The 16,106-nt window shown below is 35.0% G+C and overlaps 1 protein-coding gene across 1 annotated transcript in view; it reads left to right on the forward strand.

The window, feature by feature from the left end:
• CNTN1 (contactin 1) overlaps positions 1–16,106 on the forward strand; it is a 149,269-nt gene that overhangs the window by 67,901 nt on the left and 65,262 nt on the right. Inside the window, exons 3-9 of the mRNA XM_032189513.1 lie at positions 2,992–3,121; positions 5,954–6,126; positions 10,210–10,305; positions 11,316–11,522; positions 12,757–12,853; positions 13,005–13,186; positions 14,392–14,516. Coding sequence (XP_032045404.1) covers positions 2,992–3,121; positions 5,954–6,126; positions 10,210–10,305; positions 11,316–11,522; positions 12,757–12,853; positions 13,005–13,186; positions 14,392–14,516 — 1,010 coding nt within the window. The remainder of the gene's footprint in view (positions 1–2,991; positions 3,122–5,953; positions 6,127–10,209; positions 10,306–11,315; positions 11,523–12,756; positions 12,854–13,004; positions 13,187–14,391; positions 14,517–16,106) is intronic.

Here is a 16,106-nt window from a genome sequence, read left to right on the forward strand (position 1 = left end):
AACTGATCTTGTAGTGGTCTTTCAGATGTATGTCTTATTGAAGCAGCGGTCCTTTCAGGTGTTTTGAAAAATAAGACAACTTTTCTTACTCAGAAGGTGGAATACCCCTGCTCACTGCACAGCTAGACAGTATTGCTTGGAGAAGGAGGCCAGGGACATCTTCCAGTAGCATCAGTACCTATATTGGATCCATGATCTCATCAGTTACTTAGAGTTTTTCTTGATCTTCATAAAAGACCCTGTAATACCTTTTAGCCTTGTTGAAAATTTGAACCTCATTTACAGAACTCACCAAAGAATGCCTTGAATATTCAGAACTGGATGGTAGCTTTTGCTCCGATTTAAAATATAATCATAATATTATATTTTATTAATATATATATATTACAATTATATTTTAATAATTATTTAGAGTATTATATTTTATTTATATATATATATGTATTCAGAAAAATAGGTCAGTAAGGGTCTTTGAGAGGTCATGTAGTCTATCCTCTTGTCTAACGCAGGACCAGAACAGGTAAAATATGCTTTACTTCTCACCCCCAATTTATCTAGTGCATATATTTCCTTATTCTTTTCCCTATTCTTTTTTTTTTTTTTTTTTTTTCTAATTTCCCTGTTTTTTTTTCCTTATTCTTTTCCCTACTTTTATTTTCCTCCTTTTTCTTGTAGGCATAACATCAATCAACTGGTCTTTTCCCTTGTCCTCTTAGTGTCCTCTTTGGTCCCAAACTCCATCACATAGGCATGTTTCTCCACTAAAGTTAGAAAATTTCTTGCTGTTCATTTTTTTCTCTTCTTCCTCATGTTGTGTACATACTACTGCTCTGCATGCAACTTTTGATTGAGAATGAAGGGTTTATTGGTTGCCACACCTGGAATGCATACAGTCTGCTCATCTTTTTATGTTCAGCCTATCTGAAACTCAATTCATAATAGATGGCAACAGAAGTGCCGTTACAAAGCATATTTGATAGGTGTGAGAAACAGACATTCACTCAATATAATTAATAGTGCTGGAAGCATTAAAAATGCATGCCATGAAATGCCTAAGTGCTCTGTAGCACCATTTGAGTCCTATGGCAGAAACAGTCAGCTGCATATGATACGGCTATGTGCTGCCAGAGGCCATTGTTATTCTATATTCATATTTAAGAACTGCACAGAAACTGCTGTCAGGGTTGTGGCTCAGTCATTCAAGGTTCTAAGCAAATACACGATTTCTGCCTTTAGAGTCTGAATTGACTTCTTTTGATCTAGCAATACATAGATTTTTACATAGTGTTGTGCTTTAAAATATCAAAGAAAGCAAACCATTTTTCAAAAGCTCTGCATTTCATTCTGGTTGCTCTTCTTTCCTTCTTTCAAAGCTTTCTCTTCTCATTAAATTAATTTGTTTTAAAAATGAAGTTGCATGACTATACCTATCACTGCATAGGAGTGCCTTTGAATCTGTTCCTGTCCCCAGGGGAAACAATGCTTTTACCCAGAATTGAACTGGAAAGGGAAGTTAATTTTTATGCAATAGCAGTTTTCTGCTAGTTCTGTAATCTGGAATCTCTCTATGAATGTGAACTTACAAACAAGAAAATACATGCATAAGGATTGTTTTATGCATATTAAAAAGTTAAAACAATTCAAAAAAAAAAAAAAAAAGTTAAAGTTTCAAATATCTCTACAGATAATTTTAGGAAAACTATATTTGTTTCTTTTATCTTACGAGATTTTTCCTGTCATCTTTCAGAAGGTATTCTGGCATTTCCAGGATTTGGAACAGGGCTCTGAACTGGAGTGAAAAGCGAGCCTGGAAGTAGACATGTACTGCAATGGTTTTCCCATGTGTTTGGCTTGCAAATGTCCAAATTGTAAATTTAGTCTCAGCAGAGACCTGTGAGAATGACAGCTCTGTTGTCTAAAACTTATATCTATACTGAGCAGGGACCATCTTCTCCTAGTGCCATTCTATACCAAGAATGCATATTTGCTGTTTTCACAGAAAAACAAAGGGAGGGGAAAAAAAAAAAAAAAAAAAAAAAAAAAAAAAAAAAAAAAAAAAAAAAAAAAAAAAAGAACACAGTTACATCCTGGATTTGCTGAGCAGAATTTTCCCGGAGTTTTCCCGCCTCTGCTTTTGCTTTTACAGACCCCAAAGAGCAGCAGCCTTATACACTGGGAGGAGACAAAGGAGAAGGGAATGCAGCAGGAGGTGGCAGAGCCTGCAATCTTTACAACAGCACCATCAAATGGAGGATAAAGTTTAAAAAAAAAAAAAGTTTGTTGCCAAATCTGTTTGACACTCACTCACCTTTAACTGCTTAATTTTACAAACTTTAATTATTTTTGGCACGGGATATTTGTTTATTTTTTGGAGGGAAAGGAGTTAACATACATACCTGAGCCTGAAAGGAAGGACAGAATTACATTCTGGAAACAATGCAGTTGTTTCTCAGCTGTGATCTCCAAGATTAGTTTGTCTTTGTATGTATTTACATACTTTGTGTGTATTCTTCCAAATATATGAAACAAGTGGAGCTGATTAGGTTGTAAGATGAGGGACACTTAATGTTTAGATTGCTGTTTTGCATCTGGACCTGTTTGATGAGAATTTGTTGGCCTCTGTGAAATAAGCTGGTCTGACTTGCATTTCTAAAGGGTATATCTTCAATTCGTAATTATCTCCATCGAGTCTGGCAAAACTATGAAAAATAATGATGATGCCAGCACAGAAGAAATGGAAGGTAGTTTCAGAGGAACATAGTCTAATTTACTTTTGTTCTCAGAGGACAGTATTGAAGAAGAAGTCAGTGAAGGAAGGTCAACACTACTGTTATCCACACTGTTCTGTTTTTCCAGATGCATATAAAACTTGATTTTGTGGTGCTCACTGTTTCGCCTTTGCATTTTGAACACAGTAGTTGTGTTGTAAATTCCTTTTCAGTTTGACTACTAATAAATAAGTGATTAACTTGCAAACTACCTGTTTTTCAGAGGAAGGAAACAAAGGTTATGGACCCGTTTTTGAGGAGCAACCCATTGATACCATATATCCAGAAGAATCTTCAGATGGACAAGTTTCAATGAACTGCAGAGCTCGAGCAATTCCATTTCCTACTTACAGGTAATCTCTCGTATTTTGATTATCAGGTCTTATTGTGTTTTTTACTCTGTGTTTCATTTTTTTGTATTAAATGATTGATCGTCTTAACAGGAGAAAATTGGTAGACTTGCTATTTTTTCAGTAAGAATCAACCTGGATTCAATTTGCCAAAATGTCTAGACAGTCTTGAAAATATTACAGTCCTGTTGTTTTAAATGTTTTCAGCTTTTGAAAGGAATAGTGATCCAAATGCAAAACATAAAAAAGCGACCTTTAAAAAGCACTTAAGAAGCAATCTCTCTATCTTAAGTTAGGAATGCCTAGAGTTCAAGTCCTTGTTCTTCATGAATCAGAATAGCTTTTTGATCCTATTTTACTCTGAAAGAAGGACCGGTGTTGAACCTGAATATTTTACATCTTATGTTGCTCATCTTATGTTGCTTCTTTATCCACCATGTTGTAAAGAGACTGTCATGAATGTATAAAATTCACACATATGAACTCTTTCATGATAATTATGTTGTAATTAACAGAGCATTTCTGCTTCATTGTGAGATCTCAGGCCAATAAGCTCAATTATCTGCTCTAGCTGTATGTATAGAGAAATGTATATTTCTCTATATAATATATATAGAATATATATATAATATATATATAGAATATATATAATAATCAAATACTAATGTGATTTATGCTTTTCATTGCAACATAAGCTGTACTCCTTAAAGTTATTCCTAGCTATTTCTGCACTCTGCACAGGGGATTTATTATTTGTAATTAATCTGACTAATTCACAACCTAATCATGGGCAGATAACTGCTGTCATCAAACTAAGGTCAGACACAATGTCTTGTCAGCAAAAAAGATACTTTTCCTTAAATTATCCTATGTTTGGTCCTGAACTTATTTGTCTTCCTGAAATTTGTCTTCCTGAAACATAAATTTTGGTGTTCTTCTTTATCTGTTATCAGTTCTGTGAAACCTAAATGAATAAAGTCACTCTGGAACAATTGTCTTGCATCTCCAGAACTCTTCTATTTAGGATCATAGAATCAAAGAATGTCCTGAGTTGAAAGAGCCCAGTAAAGATCATTGAGTCCAACTCCTCGCTCTACACAGGACCACCCAAAAATCAGACCATGTGTCTGAGAGCACTGTCCAAACACTTCTTGAAATTTCACAGGCTCAGTGCTGTGACTACTGCCCTGAGGAGCCTGTCCCAGTGCCCAACCACCCTCTGGGTACAGAACCTTTCCCTAACACCCAGCCTGACCCTTCCCTGTCCCAGCTCCATGCAGTTCCCTCGGGTCCTGTCGCTGTCCCCAGAGAGCAGTCCACCATGAGGCCTCCCCTCAGCCTCCACATATCTAAGTGGATGTGACAATTATTGCTGATAGCTGTTGTGAAAATAATTGCAATGCAAGACAAGGTTACTTTATTTTTTTTTCATGATGCCATTATTTGTCTGCATTGAATGCATTGTCTTCATTTCTTAGCCCTTAGTCCAATAGCTTTTCAGCCAAAATATGCTGTTTTGGAGGTATATAAGTCCTTCCTGACACTTCTGTTGTTTCTGACCATTCATCTTCTTAGTCTTCTTTTAGACATTTTTTAATTTACATTTTTTCTTAAGCTTTCGTCCACTCTTCTTTCAGTATCTGATGGCCCTTTCCCCTTGCTAAAGATCAAATACTAATGTGATTTATGCTTTTCATTGCAACATAAGCTGTACTCCTTAAAGTTATTCCTAGCTATTTCTGCACTCTGCACAGGGGATTTATTATTTGTAATACAGATGTGTAGAACATCTCACAGGATTGAAGAGTGATACCCCGAAAATTGTATCAAAGCTAAATACTATTTATTGCATCTTGAAAAGCCTGCCATTCAATTATTTAATTAATTAATTTGGTGGTTTCCTTCAGCTTCCAAATGAGTATTCTGTATATTTTGGTACAATTTTTCAGTAAGGAAGGAACATATAGTCTGCGTGCTCTCTTTTTCAGAAAGCAGTGCCTATGCTTCACTTAGTACAAAAAGCAATCCACACTGCAAGACTTTTATGATCACGAATGTTGCAGCTTTTCGTATTTGTGCTCAGTAAATGTGTAATTCCTTTCAAAGAAGATTGTGGGCCCCCCCTTGTGGAAACAGTAATGGATACAAGTTCTTGCATACTGGTTCACACTCATTGTACTGTAATTTTCTTGAAATCAATAGAATTTGTTAAGGGCCAGACTTCATCGACCAAGTTTCTCTTGTAGTCTGAAGGGAAAGTTACAGCAACTCAGGAAACCCACTGCAGAATTTTACAGTGATTAAGATGAGAGCGTCTAGCAATTTTCTGAATACAGAAGCAGCTCTTAAATCTGGTGTGACACAATTATTGTGCTGACTTCACTAGCAGTTTAGGCTTTATGAAACATTTTCATCCCCTATAGTAATTGTGCAAAAAAGTCTTGAAAATTTCACCTTCAAGGGTGCTGAGGAAGTATATCCTTAGCCAGTTTGGCCTTACGTAGCTGTTTGACAATATGTTTATAGTCCCAGCGCTTGATCACTAGCTAGTTCATCAGTAGGCAGCTCAAGTGTCTGGTACTACATGGATCAAGTTTTAATGTATGTCCCATCTATGAGAGGTCTGAAGCAGACTGAGGCTGTTATATTTAAAACACCTATAAAGTTCACTAAATCTGTGGCTCTTGCTGAGGAAAAACTGAAAGCATACATAATAGTGTATTAATAACTTCCTGTATAGTTTATCACAATTTAGGAATTATTTTTCAAATCCTTTTGCTTACTAGGTTTGGTTTTGGATGCCAAATCTTACATCTGGCTTTTCTTTTTTAATAGGTGGAAACTCAACAACTGGGATATCGATTTAACAAAGGATCGCTACAGTATGGTGGGAGGCAGACTTGTTATTAATAATCCAGAGAAATCAAGGGATGCTGGAAAATATGTCTGTGTAGTATCGAATATCTTTGGAACTGTCAGAAGCAGTGAAGCAACTCTGAGTTTTGGATGTAAGCCAATGTTTACATCAAAACATAGAAATGTTACAGTTACCTCAAAATACCCAATGTTTTACACCGCAGTGTTTTCTGCTTGCATGTGCTGTAGCTTTATTACTCTGTAAAGAAGTCTTAAGTGCCTTAGTCTGCAGAGAATAACACAGAATAAGTTTTATCAACATTTTATGTTGCTTAGCATTCAGCTGGCATTCCAACCTTCTCAGTGAATTATTATTAAATTACTAGTTGAACTGACTCACAGAACCAGATATTGAGATAATAATGCCCAGACTCTTTTTAAATTATAGTAGAACCAAAAGGGAAATTGTCACTAAAGAACAACACCAGTAGTGGCATGAAGTGATCAGGTGCTGCTGCAGTGAAAGTACAAATGAGATGCTTGCAGGATGAGGGTATGGCACTCGGTAGTAAAGTGTGCTCGCTGACTGCTGGGCTGGGTGAAGACCCTGCTGGGGGACATTTCTGTCAACTTCAGATAATCATGAACAAGTGTTGTGAATGCCTGGATATGTACAGACATACACAATGGATGCATTGTAAAGAACTGAAGCACTGCATGAAAATTAATGGAAAATTTTACAGAAGACAGTTTGGGATTTTTTTATTATTACTATTTTGCCTTAAAGTGCTTTTTATTCTGGAAATATTTTTTCATAAGACAAAAAAGGAACCCACTCTCATCTGGTGACAATTCTCAAAGCCCCATGTGCCCTTTAATTATGACATTAAGTGCTTAGTGCCCCTTGTCTTTCAGCAGTCTCCATCAGCAGAACAGTTTCACTCCTTATGGTGTTTCACTTCTTACTGTGATCAGAGATGAAGTGAAAAGTTCTGTGTCTGCCACTAATTGTAATACTGTGGGACTTCATATCTCAAGGAAGGTCAGGGGCTGTAAATAGTTGATCTAATCTTAGTTTGTATTTTAGCTGGAGTATATCCTACTGTGAATAGAAGACGAGGTTGTTATTTCCCTCTAATGGGGATAACATAAAAAAATATTACAGAATATTTTTTGCTGTATTCAGTGATAGAGATACATGGTGTTCTACAAAGCAGGCATCAGTGGTGCCAGTCCTGAACAACCAGTAGGATAAGAGCTATGACAATAGCTGCAGCTGTTGCAGAAAAGCAAACAAATACATATAATAGATGAAATGAGTAGAATCAAAACAGTCCAGGGCATGTTTTTATGACTAGCTGCTCAGAAATTGCATGAGGTGAACACTGATAGTTATTGTACCGGACAATTATATTGAACAGAACCCTAATATCCAATATTTAAATATTCAAATAATAACAGGGCAAAGAGGGAAAGAATAGAAAAAAAAAAAAAAAAAAAAAAAGATACCTGGAAACTGATAAATACCAGTTTAAAAATGGTACTGTAATTCTTCTTTACACTGTTGTTTATTCCTTTCTCCTTTTTATGATCATTTGTAAAGAAAAATATTTACTTTGATAATCATTGTGATAGTTTCAAAAGAATTAAATATAGAGTTTCTATAGCTAATATGGGAAATAATCTTTAATAGATTTTTTGTTCTTTTGCTTGTGCAAACTGACTGAAAAACAGAAACAAACATTTAGAGGAGTTCCAGAAAATCTTAACCATCTGTAAATGAGCAAGATCTTTTATTTTTGTCTTACTGTCAAATTTGCTGAAATTATGGAGCAAAAGTCACACTCTCATAAGCTTTATGTCAATTAACCCATCTGGGAATACTGTGTAGTAGATCTGGATTGGCCTCCAGGAAGAAAAGAAACAATTCCTTTTATCTCCAATGTTTTTTTTAACCATTAAAATCTGTTTTTACTGTTACATATGTATTCCTGAAGGAAGGAATTTTATCCTACAGGAATATATAGTGGCTTTTTAGTGTGTGCTGAGCAAAATCACAAGCTGAAGTACCATTCTATTTGCTGAAAAACACTTTCAGAAGAGTAAAATATAGCAATTTCATAGCAGGGAGGCTTCAAGAATGACAACAAAGAGAAATTTTCATACTCTCTAGATGTTAGCTATATGCTTCTAAGAGTGCAATGATTATGCTAATTCTTTCATTCTAACTAAAAATGAATGTCTTCCAATTAAGAGTTCATGGAATCAGGGTTATTATAATTATTGAATAATAACCAAGTAATGCTTATGCAAAGAAGACATCAAGACCCAATCAGAGTTGAGAGCATTTCATAAGTGGGAAGAAGGTATACAATTACATCTCGATAATTGTATGACATTCCTGCACCTGGCATAGACCATTCTATTTCTGTACCAACAGACATATATTTTACATATACAAATTGCCTAGCCTATCTGCTATATTTAAATTTCTGGTGACTGTCCTAAAGTCTCAAAGGTTAGTCAAAGAACATTGTAAACAAAATGTCTAGATTTGAAATGTAAATTGCAAATAGCTAAAATAAGTAAAAAGCAGTGAAAGCTCTTCCTTTCATCAAACCCCATGCTCTCTAAATGCAAAGTATCAAATTAACAGAGGTTTCTTTCTAATGATTGTCATTTACAATTTTTTCCTATTTCTGCAACATTTTAAAAACCAATCTGCTCTAATGAAAGTAGAAATTAATAATAGTGGTAAGTTTACAAGATGATGAAAAGATCTGCAACAAGGAAATACATGCCCGTAGAAGAGATTAGTCAATATTTTGAAGAGAGGAGTAGTTGTGTAGTAAGGTCCATGCTGAAAAATGGAATGGGAATATGCTCAAACTACTATAGGTATTGTATGAATATAGTTATCCCAGTCTATGGGAAGAGCTTCTTTGGCTTTGCTTACAAAACCTGTCTGGTAAAATTGCTAATTCTTACTAAGTCAGTCTGATATACTTAATTTCTTCTTTAACAAAGAATAATATTTCAAATAAATTGGGAGCCACTTGTGGGGAACTGAATACATTGTGCTAAAATACAGGGTAAAATTATATTAAATAATCATCAGAAGTCCTTAGAATGGCCCATAACAGTGCCTACCTTGTATTGTCTAATAAAAAGATCCAGACAGTCACTGGAAAGATGATATCATCTTCTGGTCAGTTTGAGCAGAAGAAAGATGAGCATTTCAGAAGCTGGGAGAGGTGTCTTTCCATAGATACTTATGTAAAACTCCTTGATTTTTTTTTTCCATGCATTTGATAAAGCATAATATTATGCTTTAATTATAATATATATATATATATATTATATGTATGTATAATTATAATGTATTATGTATATTATACTATAATATTATAATATAATTAGGATTTTTACAACTTCGCTGCAGTTGGTGACATAGAAATCGTTCACAAGAGGCATTGTCTTCTTCAAGGTCTTTATAGTTTACTTTGAGATTGGATACAGAAAATGAGAGTGGTAAGAAGAAGCAAAGTACAGTTATTGACCTAGTTAAAGGCTGTGAGGCAGCTCTTTGTCTTATCATTCCAGATAGCATTACTGTTCTCCCATGGTCTGTGGGGTGATAGGTAGCTCCACAAAGGATGTGTTTCCTTATCCTTTTACAACAGTCCCTTTACTCATGCTGCAGTTGGTTTAAAAAGTGTCAGCTAAGGTTTCTCCTGAGATCTGAACCACTTCTGTCACAAAGTTCTGGCACAAAAGATTTCTCTGCACCAACTGTTACCAGTCCTTGTCTGCTGGAGTTGTCATGGAGGGCAGTCAAGGTATTTTAGGGAAGCCATGTTAACTGGTTTCAGTATTAAACTCACATTTTGAAAATCCAATTAAATGGTAACCTACAAACCTTTTTATTTATTTTCCTGGGATTCCTTCTTCCAATGTACCTCACTTGGCTACTATTAGAGGTACAATATGCACCATTTCTTTCTAGAATTTCTGGTTATGATGAATAAAATACTGTAAAAAATTCATTGCACTTAGTGACAGAGTTAAAATTAGTAAAACTGGCATAATTGCATCCACAGATACCTATCTGCCAGATATTGTTGTATTTCTGTATTTATCTCTACAGGCTGAAAATAATAATAATAATAATAATAAACTACAGCTTTATTGTAGTGAAAAACGCAGTTTTCCTTTCCCACCTTGTTTTAAACTAGATCTTGATCCCTTTCCGCCTGAGGAACGCTATGAAGTTAAAGTGCGAGAAGGTGTTGGAGCAGTGCTTCTTTGTGAGCCCCCTTACCACTACCCAGGTAACTCAGCAATGATTCATTTTCTGTTGCTTAAGAATAGAAGACAAAAGAATATTTATTTGTAAAAGCTTCCTTTATGTTTCCTTAAACAGTAACTTTTATGCAGCTTGAGAATCACTGTTTTGGTTAGGTTTTTATTTTGGATATATGCTTGTACATATGTAAAGGACATGGTTGAATTTTCAGACAGTTTTTATTATTGCAAATAATATGAGTCAAACTAATCTGGATAATGGAAAGTAGCCTTGGCCTACCACTCAGAGGATCTGAGTACATGTCAATGTGTTGTTGTGTCATCCCAGACTTGCTGTTGGCCTTGGACAAAGCCCAGCTACATTCCACCTAATGAACTCACCTCAACAGAAATGATCATGGCTCCTGTTAAGATCATGGAACAGCAGTAGGCACCCTCAGAAAGTCAGAGATGAGATAATTTAAGCTCTGGAAATGCCTTTCTCTCAGCGTTAGCTGCTGAAGAGCTCTACAGGGATTATGCCTGTATCCTCAAGCATTTGCAATTCCATCATGAGGGATGAATTTGGCTGCTAGCATCTCTGTTACTGTATGTTGCTTGTCAAACAGGATACAATTTCAGTTTTCATACTGTGTCTAAGTACTGCAAGGAGCTGAAGAACTGAGACATATTTCTAGTTAAAATATCCTTGGGTTTTGTCCAAATGACAAACAAACAAAAGCTTCCCAGCTTCTCAGATGGGTCAGGGCAAGACAGCTTCACATCTCCTCTCCACCTCATTCCAACTCCAGTGGAAAGGTTAGGTCCAAGGGGACCAGGTGCCCAGTGGTCTGGACTCAAGGGAACAGCACCCTGATGTCCAGTAACAGCTGGCTACTGAGACATGAGTACGAGTAAACACTCTTCTATAGCTGCCTTTCCCAAATAAAAGATGTGTTGGCTAGAAATCAGAGAAATTCATATGCAGAGAGCATTCCACAGTTTAAGTAGCTGATATTATTGTTTTTTAATATTAACTAGAAAATGTTTTCCTCAGATGACCTCAGTTATCGCTGGCTTCTAAATGAGTTCCCAGTATTCATCGCTTTGGACAAACGACGATTTGTGTCCCAGACAAATGGCAATCTCTACATTGCAAATGTAGAAGCATCAGATAAGGGAAATTATTCATGTTTTGTGTCCAGCCCTTCGATAACAAAGAGTGTATTCAGTAAATTTATTCCACTTATTCCACAGACTGACCGTAAGTATTTATTGTAAATACTATGTACATACAGTGTTCAATTTGTATTTTAATTTTGCTCATTCATAACTATTTTCAGCTCTGTGAGAAGAATTACATGGCAAGTCCTTATGGCTACTGTACATATGTTATTTGGTTTTCCACATATAGATGTCCAAATCATTGCTGTCCACAATGAGAACTCTGTGCAAGAAATCTCCCTGGATTCATTCACAAAATTCCTTTCATATACTTGAGAACAGAGTTTTATCCATCTCTTTTATGTGATAAGCCCCTGTACTCATCTCAAAATCTTTAATATCTTTTATAGTCTTGGCAATGGTTCAAAAGGGTATGACTGGAAAGAAGAAACTATGTAGATGCTGATACACAGTTTCATGATTGTTTTTTGTTTCCAACAAATCTCCCATGAAAATGGAAAACCCTTCGGGCTGTTAAGATCTTCTATTGAATGGTGACCTAAGGGACCTGCATCTCACCATCCAATCTACCTATTCAGTTTTGGTACTAGATTAGCCTCTGCCATTCCATGAAAACTGCATATTTTTCAAGTGGTAACCAGGTTCTCTTTTGCCACTTTAGACTGTCAGTCACTAGAGTCTTATAAACTGATCATCAGGATTTCAGTGCCTCTTTTATTTGTTAGATATTACAGTGAAGAACTATGATTGAATTTGGGTTATTACAAATCAGTGATCTTTGTCCAAATTTTCCATGGCCAATACTCACACTGAGATCTTCATCTAGAATTGCAAGAGGAGTCCCACAGAGATCACCAGTAGGTAGATTTGATTACACTACATACATGTGTCTTCATTAAGCTGTAGATTTTGCTGTCTGCAGCATCTTTGTGCCATTAGTAAGAGAATACTGAGCTTAAATTCACAATAATTCAGAATTTTCCATCCAGTAAAAGTATCTGTGAAAAACAGAGGCTCGGGTTTTTGTCTGCACCCAAATACACATCATCACGCTCCAAATGCTAATAAATGAGTTTTTGTTGAAATATCGTTCTATAAAAAAATGTTAGACATTACTGTCCAGAGACAATTAGTTGCTGAATAAAACAATTCTGCCTTACTATGTGCTGCATCAGACTTCATAGACAGCACATGCACTCTAATGAAGACTTTTGTCTGGAATTCTAAAATGGATTTTCTTGAACTGTTGAAGTTTTAATACATATGTTTGTTTCTACCATGCATTTTCTGAGAATCTGTTATTTTCATGTCAGGTGCTAAAGTGTATCCTGCTGATATCAAGGTGAAGTTCAAGGACACGTATGCTCTCCTGGGGCAAAATGTGACACTGGAGTGTTTTGCTCTTGGGAAGTAAGTATGTACTAAAGTTATTGTAGAGCACTGTTTGCTTTCATATTTCAGGGAATAAAAATATATGTTTCATCAAATACTTTTTTGTAGTCTGCAATTTAACAGACACTTCTAGAACATGCTGATTTGTACTTTACTGTACCTTTTCAAGTCCGGTTCCTGAACTCAGATGGAGTAAATACCTTGAACCTATGCCAGCCACTGCTGAGATAAGCATGTCTGGTGCAGTTCTTAAGATCTTTAATATTCAGTATGAAGATGAAGGACTTTATGAGTGTGAGGCTGAAAACTATAAAGGAAAAGATAAACATCAAGCAAGAGTTTATGTGCAAGGTAGGTAGAAAAATTTTATTCTTCATGATCTATGTTGGTTTTAATTATTTTGGAAGTATCTGTGTTTTCACATGTGATGTCAGTGCTGACTCATTGCATCATCCTGACCCACTGCTACTTGAGTTAATAAAACAAAGTCAAAGCCTGTGCATTGAATGTCAAGCGTAAAATTCATGTATTAATTGAACAACTGCTCAATTTGCCTGGTTATGGTAGCTGCATGTACACCTTGACAGCAATGTGCGTTCATATTGATATAATTATGCGTAATGGGAATTAATTAATAGATTTAGAGTAATTGAAGTGAAAGAACTGCCAGGAAGAAAAATAGACCATTAGGTTTGTTATGCTTCTTGTTTTTCCATTTTGTTTGTTCTATCTATCTTAGCTCTGTCTCATATTAGCTACAGTCAATTATTTGTTCCTCCTCTGTCCCCTCCCCTCATGCATTTGGTTAAAGGAGGGACAAAAAATTTATCTTACATCTATAGTGGAAACATCTCAAGTATCCAGACTCCTTGACTGAGACTTACACCACAATTTGTGGCATGAAAATGTTCTGTATAACATCTGAATTCACTTCAGAAGAATTCTGTCTCATTTCACAGGCAATAAAGAACATCACCTGAGTTAAGATCCTCAGTTAAGCACTTGAACTTCATTGGGATAAATCAAAATTGGCATAGGAAGATTGTTACTGCTTGTTTTAAGTTGATAAATTAATTCATTTTCTTAGCAAGAGCAAAAATAATGGGAAATTTTCCATATTATTAAGTATATTTTCTGAGCCAAGAGAATATTTCCTAGAAAACCTTTCAGTATCTAACTGTCTTTGCTCAATTTCATGTCATTTAAGTATCATTTTATGGCATTACTGAATAATTTACATGTTGTATAATCCACAGGTCACTGTAACCGGTAACATATCTCTTGGACATTTGTGAACCATTATTACAATTTCATATTCTATGCTAATTAAACAATGAGTTGTAGTTATTTTGGTTCTACGTGATAAAAGAAAAACACCTTCACTTCATTCTTTCTTGTGTTGGTATATTGATGCATTACTGAGTTATAATTATGCCAGTTAAGTATCATGGGAAAAGCAGTGGAATTAGTAGATCATAATTCTAGTTAAGTACAGATCTGCTGTATTTACAAGGCATCATCTTTTGTTTCATTTTTGTGTTTTATTTATTCTTCAGCCTCTCCAGAATGGGTAGAACATATCAATGACACAGAGAAGGATATAGGCAGTGACCTCTACTGGCCTTGTGTAGCTACAGGCAAGCCTATTCCAACAATTAGATGGTTGAAGAACGGTGCCTCGGTAAGTATACTGCCATAGGTAATGCAGGATTGATTGGCTAGCTGATGGAAATGATTTTTTGAAGCATGCATTATTAAGGACTAAAAGAAATTGAATTATAATGATACAAATTTCTGCTGCTTCCATATGCATTAAGAATTGAAATCAATTTTTGAAAGTTTTATGTCAGTCTTCTCATCAGTTTTGAAATGCATTTTTTCTCACTATTTAGTATTCAGCTCTGAATTCTGACCTTGTCTTTTGACCACATATTTGGGGGGGAAGGGAGAGGTGTGTTTTCCTTTTTTCTCTAGTCCTTTATAAATAAATGCTATTTTCTTCTCTCTAGATGAAAAATGTCATCAGCTTCTCTCTAAAAATAATCTTTTTACCATATTAAACATAAATGCATGTTTAAAAAATGTAAGATGGAATGGAGTCAGTGCAGACAAGGAGATAGAATGATTTCACAACGATCAGTGGTATTCCTATATCATGCGCTTTTACACATTTTTTCTAGTCACAGAACATTGCAAAATTCCATTCTTTTAGGTGATATGAAGCGTAAGTGAGTACTGTTTGATAATTTCAGTTTATTGCTCTAGATTTTTTTTTAACAAAGTAGATTTTCAGTCCAGGCATTTCAATATGTATTTAATATCCCTTGCTGATACTGTGAGATGAGCTACTAAACAACACAGTAGAAGACTGCATCCATTGAGCTGTGGTGACACTGGCCTTGGTATGCAAACAAAAGAAGAAAATGAGGCAGAGTTTCTTTGGCTGTATATTGTAAGAAAAAAAATATGAGGTTGGAGGAAAAATAAGGATATCACCATCTGCCATATGGAGATGGCCTAAACCAGAAAAAAACTATGCTTCTGCAGTTATTACAAACAAGTAATTTAACAAGCAAATTACTTGACACTACATTTGAGTTTCACTGACAAAATCTACATACTGGATTGCAGAAAGCAACGTGTAATTCTCCAGTAATATACCAGAAGATTATGCTGTTCCATTTCAAAATGGAAAATAACAAAAATATTTAAATTACATTGAGAAAATAGCTTGTTTCTGAATCATATATATTTAATTAGGTATTTCATTTAGCACAAAACAAATTTCTTGTAAAAAACCTGATCTCTATGTATTTAAATTAAACAGTATAAGAAATATGAGTCCTTTAATCTATTATTTTTTCAGATAAATGTTATTCCTTTCCACTACTCTATGCACTTCAAGTGATTCTTACACAAATTTAATGCATTTCAAAAGAATTTTCACAAGAAAAAGAATTTTTAACATGGTCTTCAAAAAACAATTGACATCTATTTATAATGTACAAAATATCCCACCTCATTTTGAGCATTTTTATACACATTTTTTTTTAGAAATAGATCAAGTACTTCATTTTGGTTTACAAAATTTTCTTTTTATATAAAAATAGAGTAACATAGAATGATTTATATGGTCTCCTAGAAGAATATTTGGAAGAAGTCCTGTCTATTTAGGACTTGCTCTGACCTCTTACTGTTGTAAAAAAATATACATTCATCATAACATTCTGAACACTGACCATGGTGAAACAAGACTTACGTGTATAAAACA

Source organism: Aythya fuligula, chromosome 1 (genome assembly GCF_009819795.1).
Source record: "Aythya fuligula isolate bAytFul2 chromosome 1, bAytFul2.pri, whole genome shotgun sequence".
Classification (NCBI taxonomy): domain Eukaryota; kingdom Metazoa; phylum Chordata; class Aves; order Anseriformes; family Anatidae; genus Aythya; species Aythya fuligula.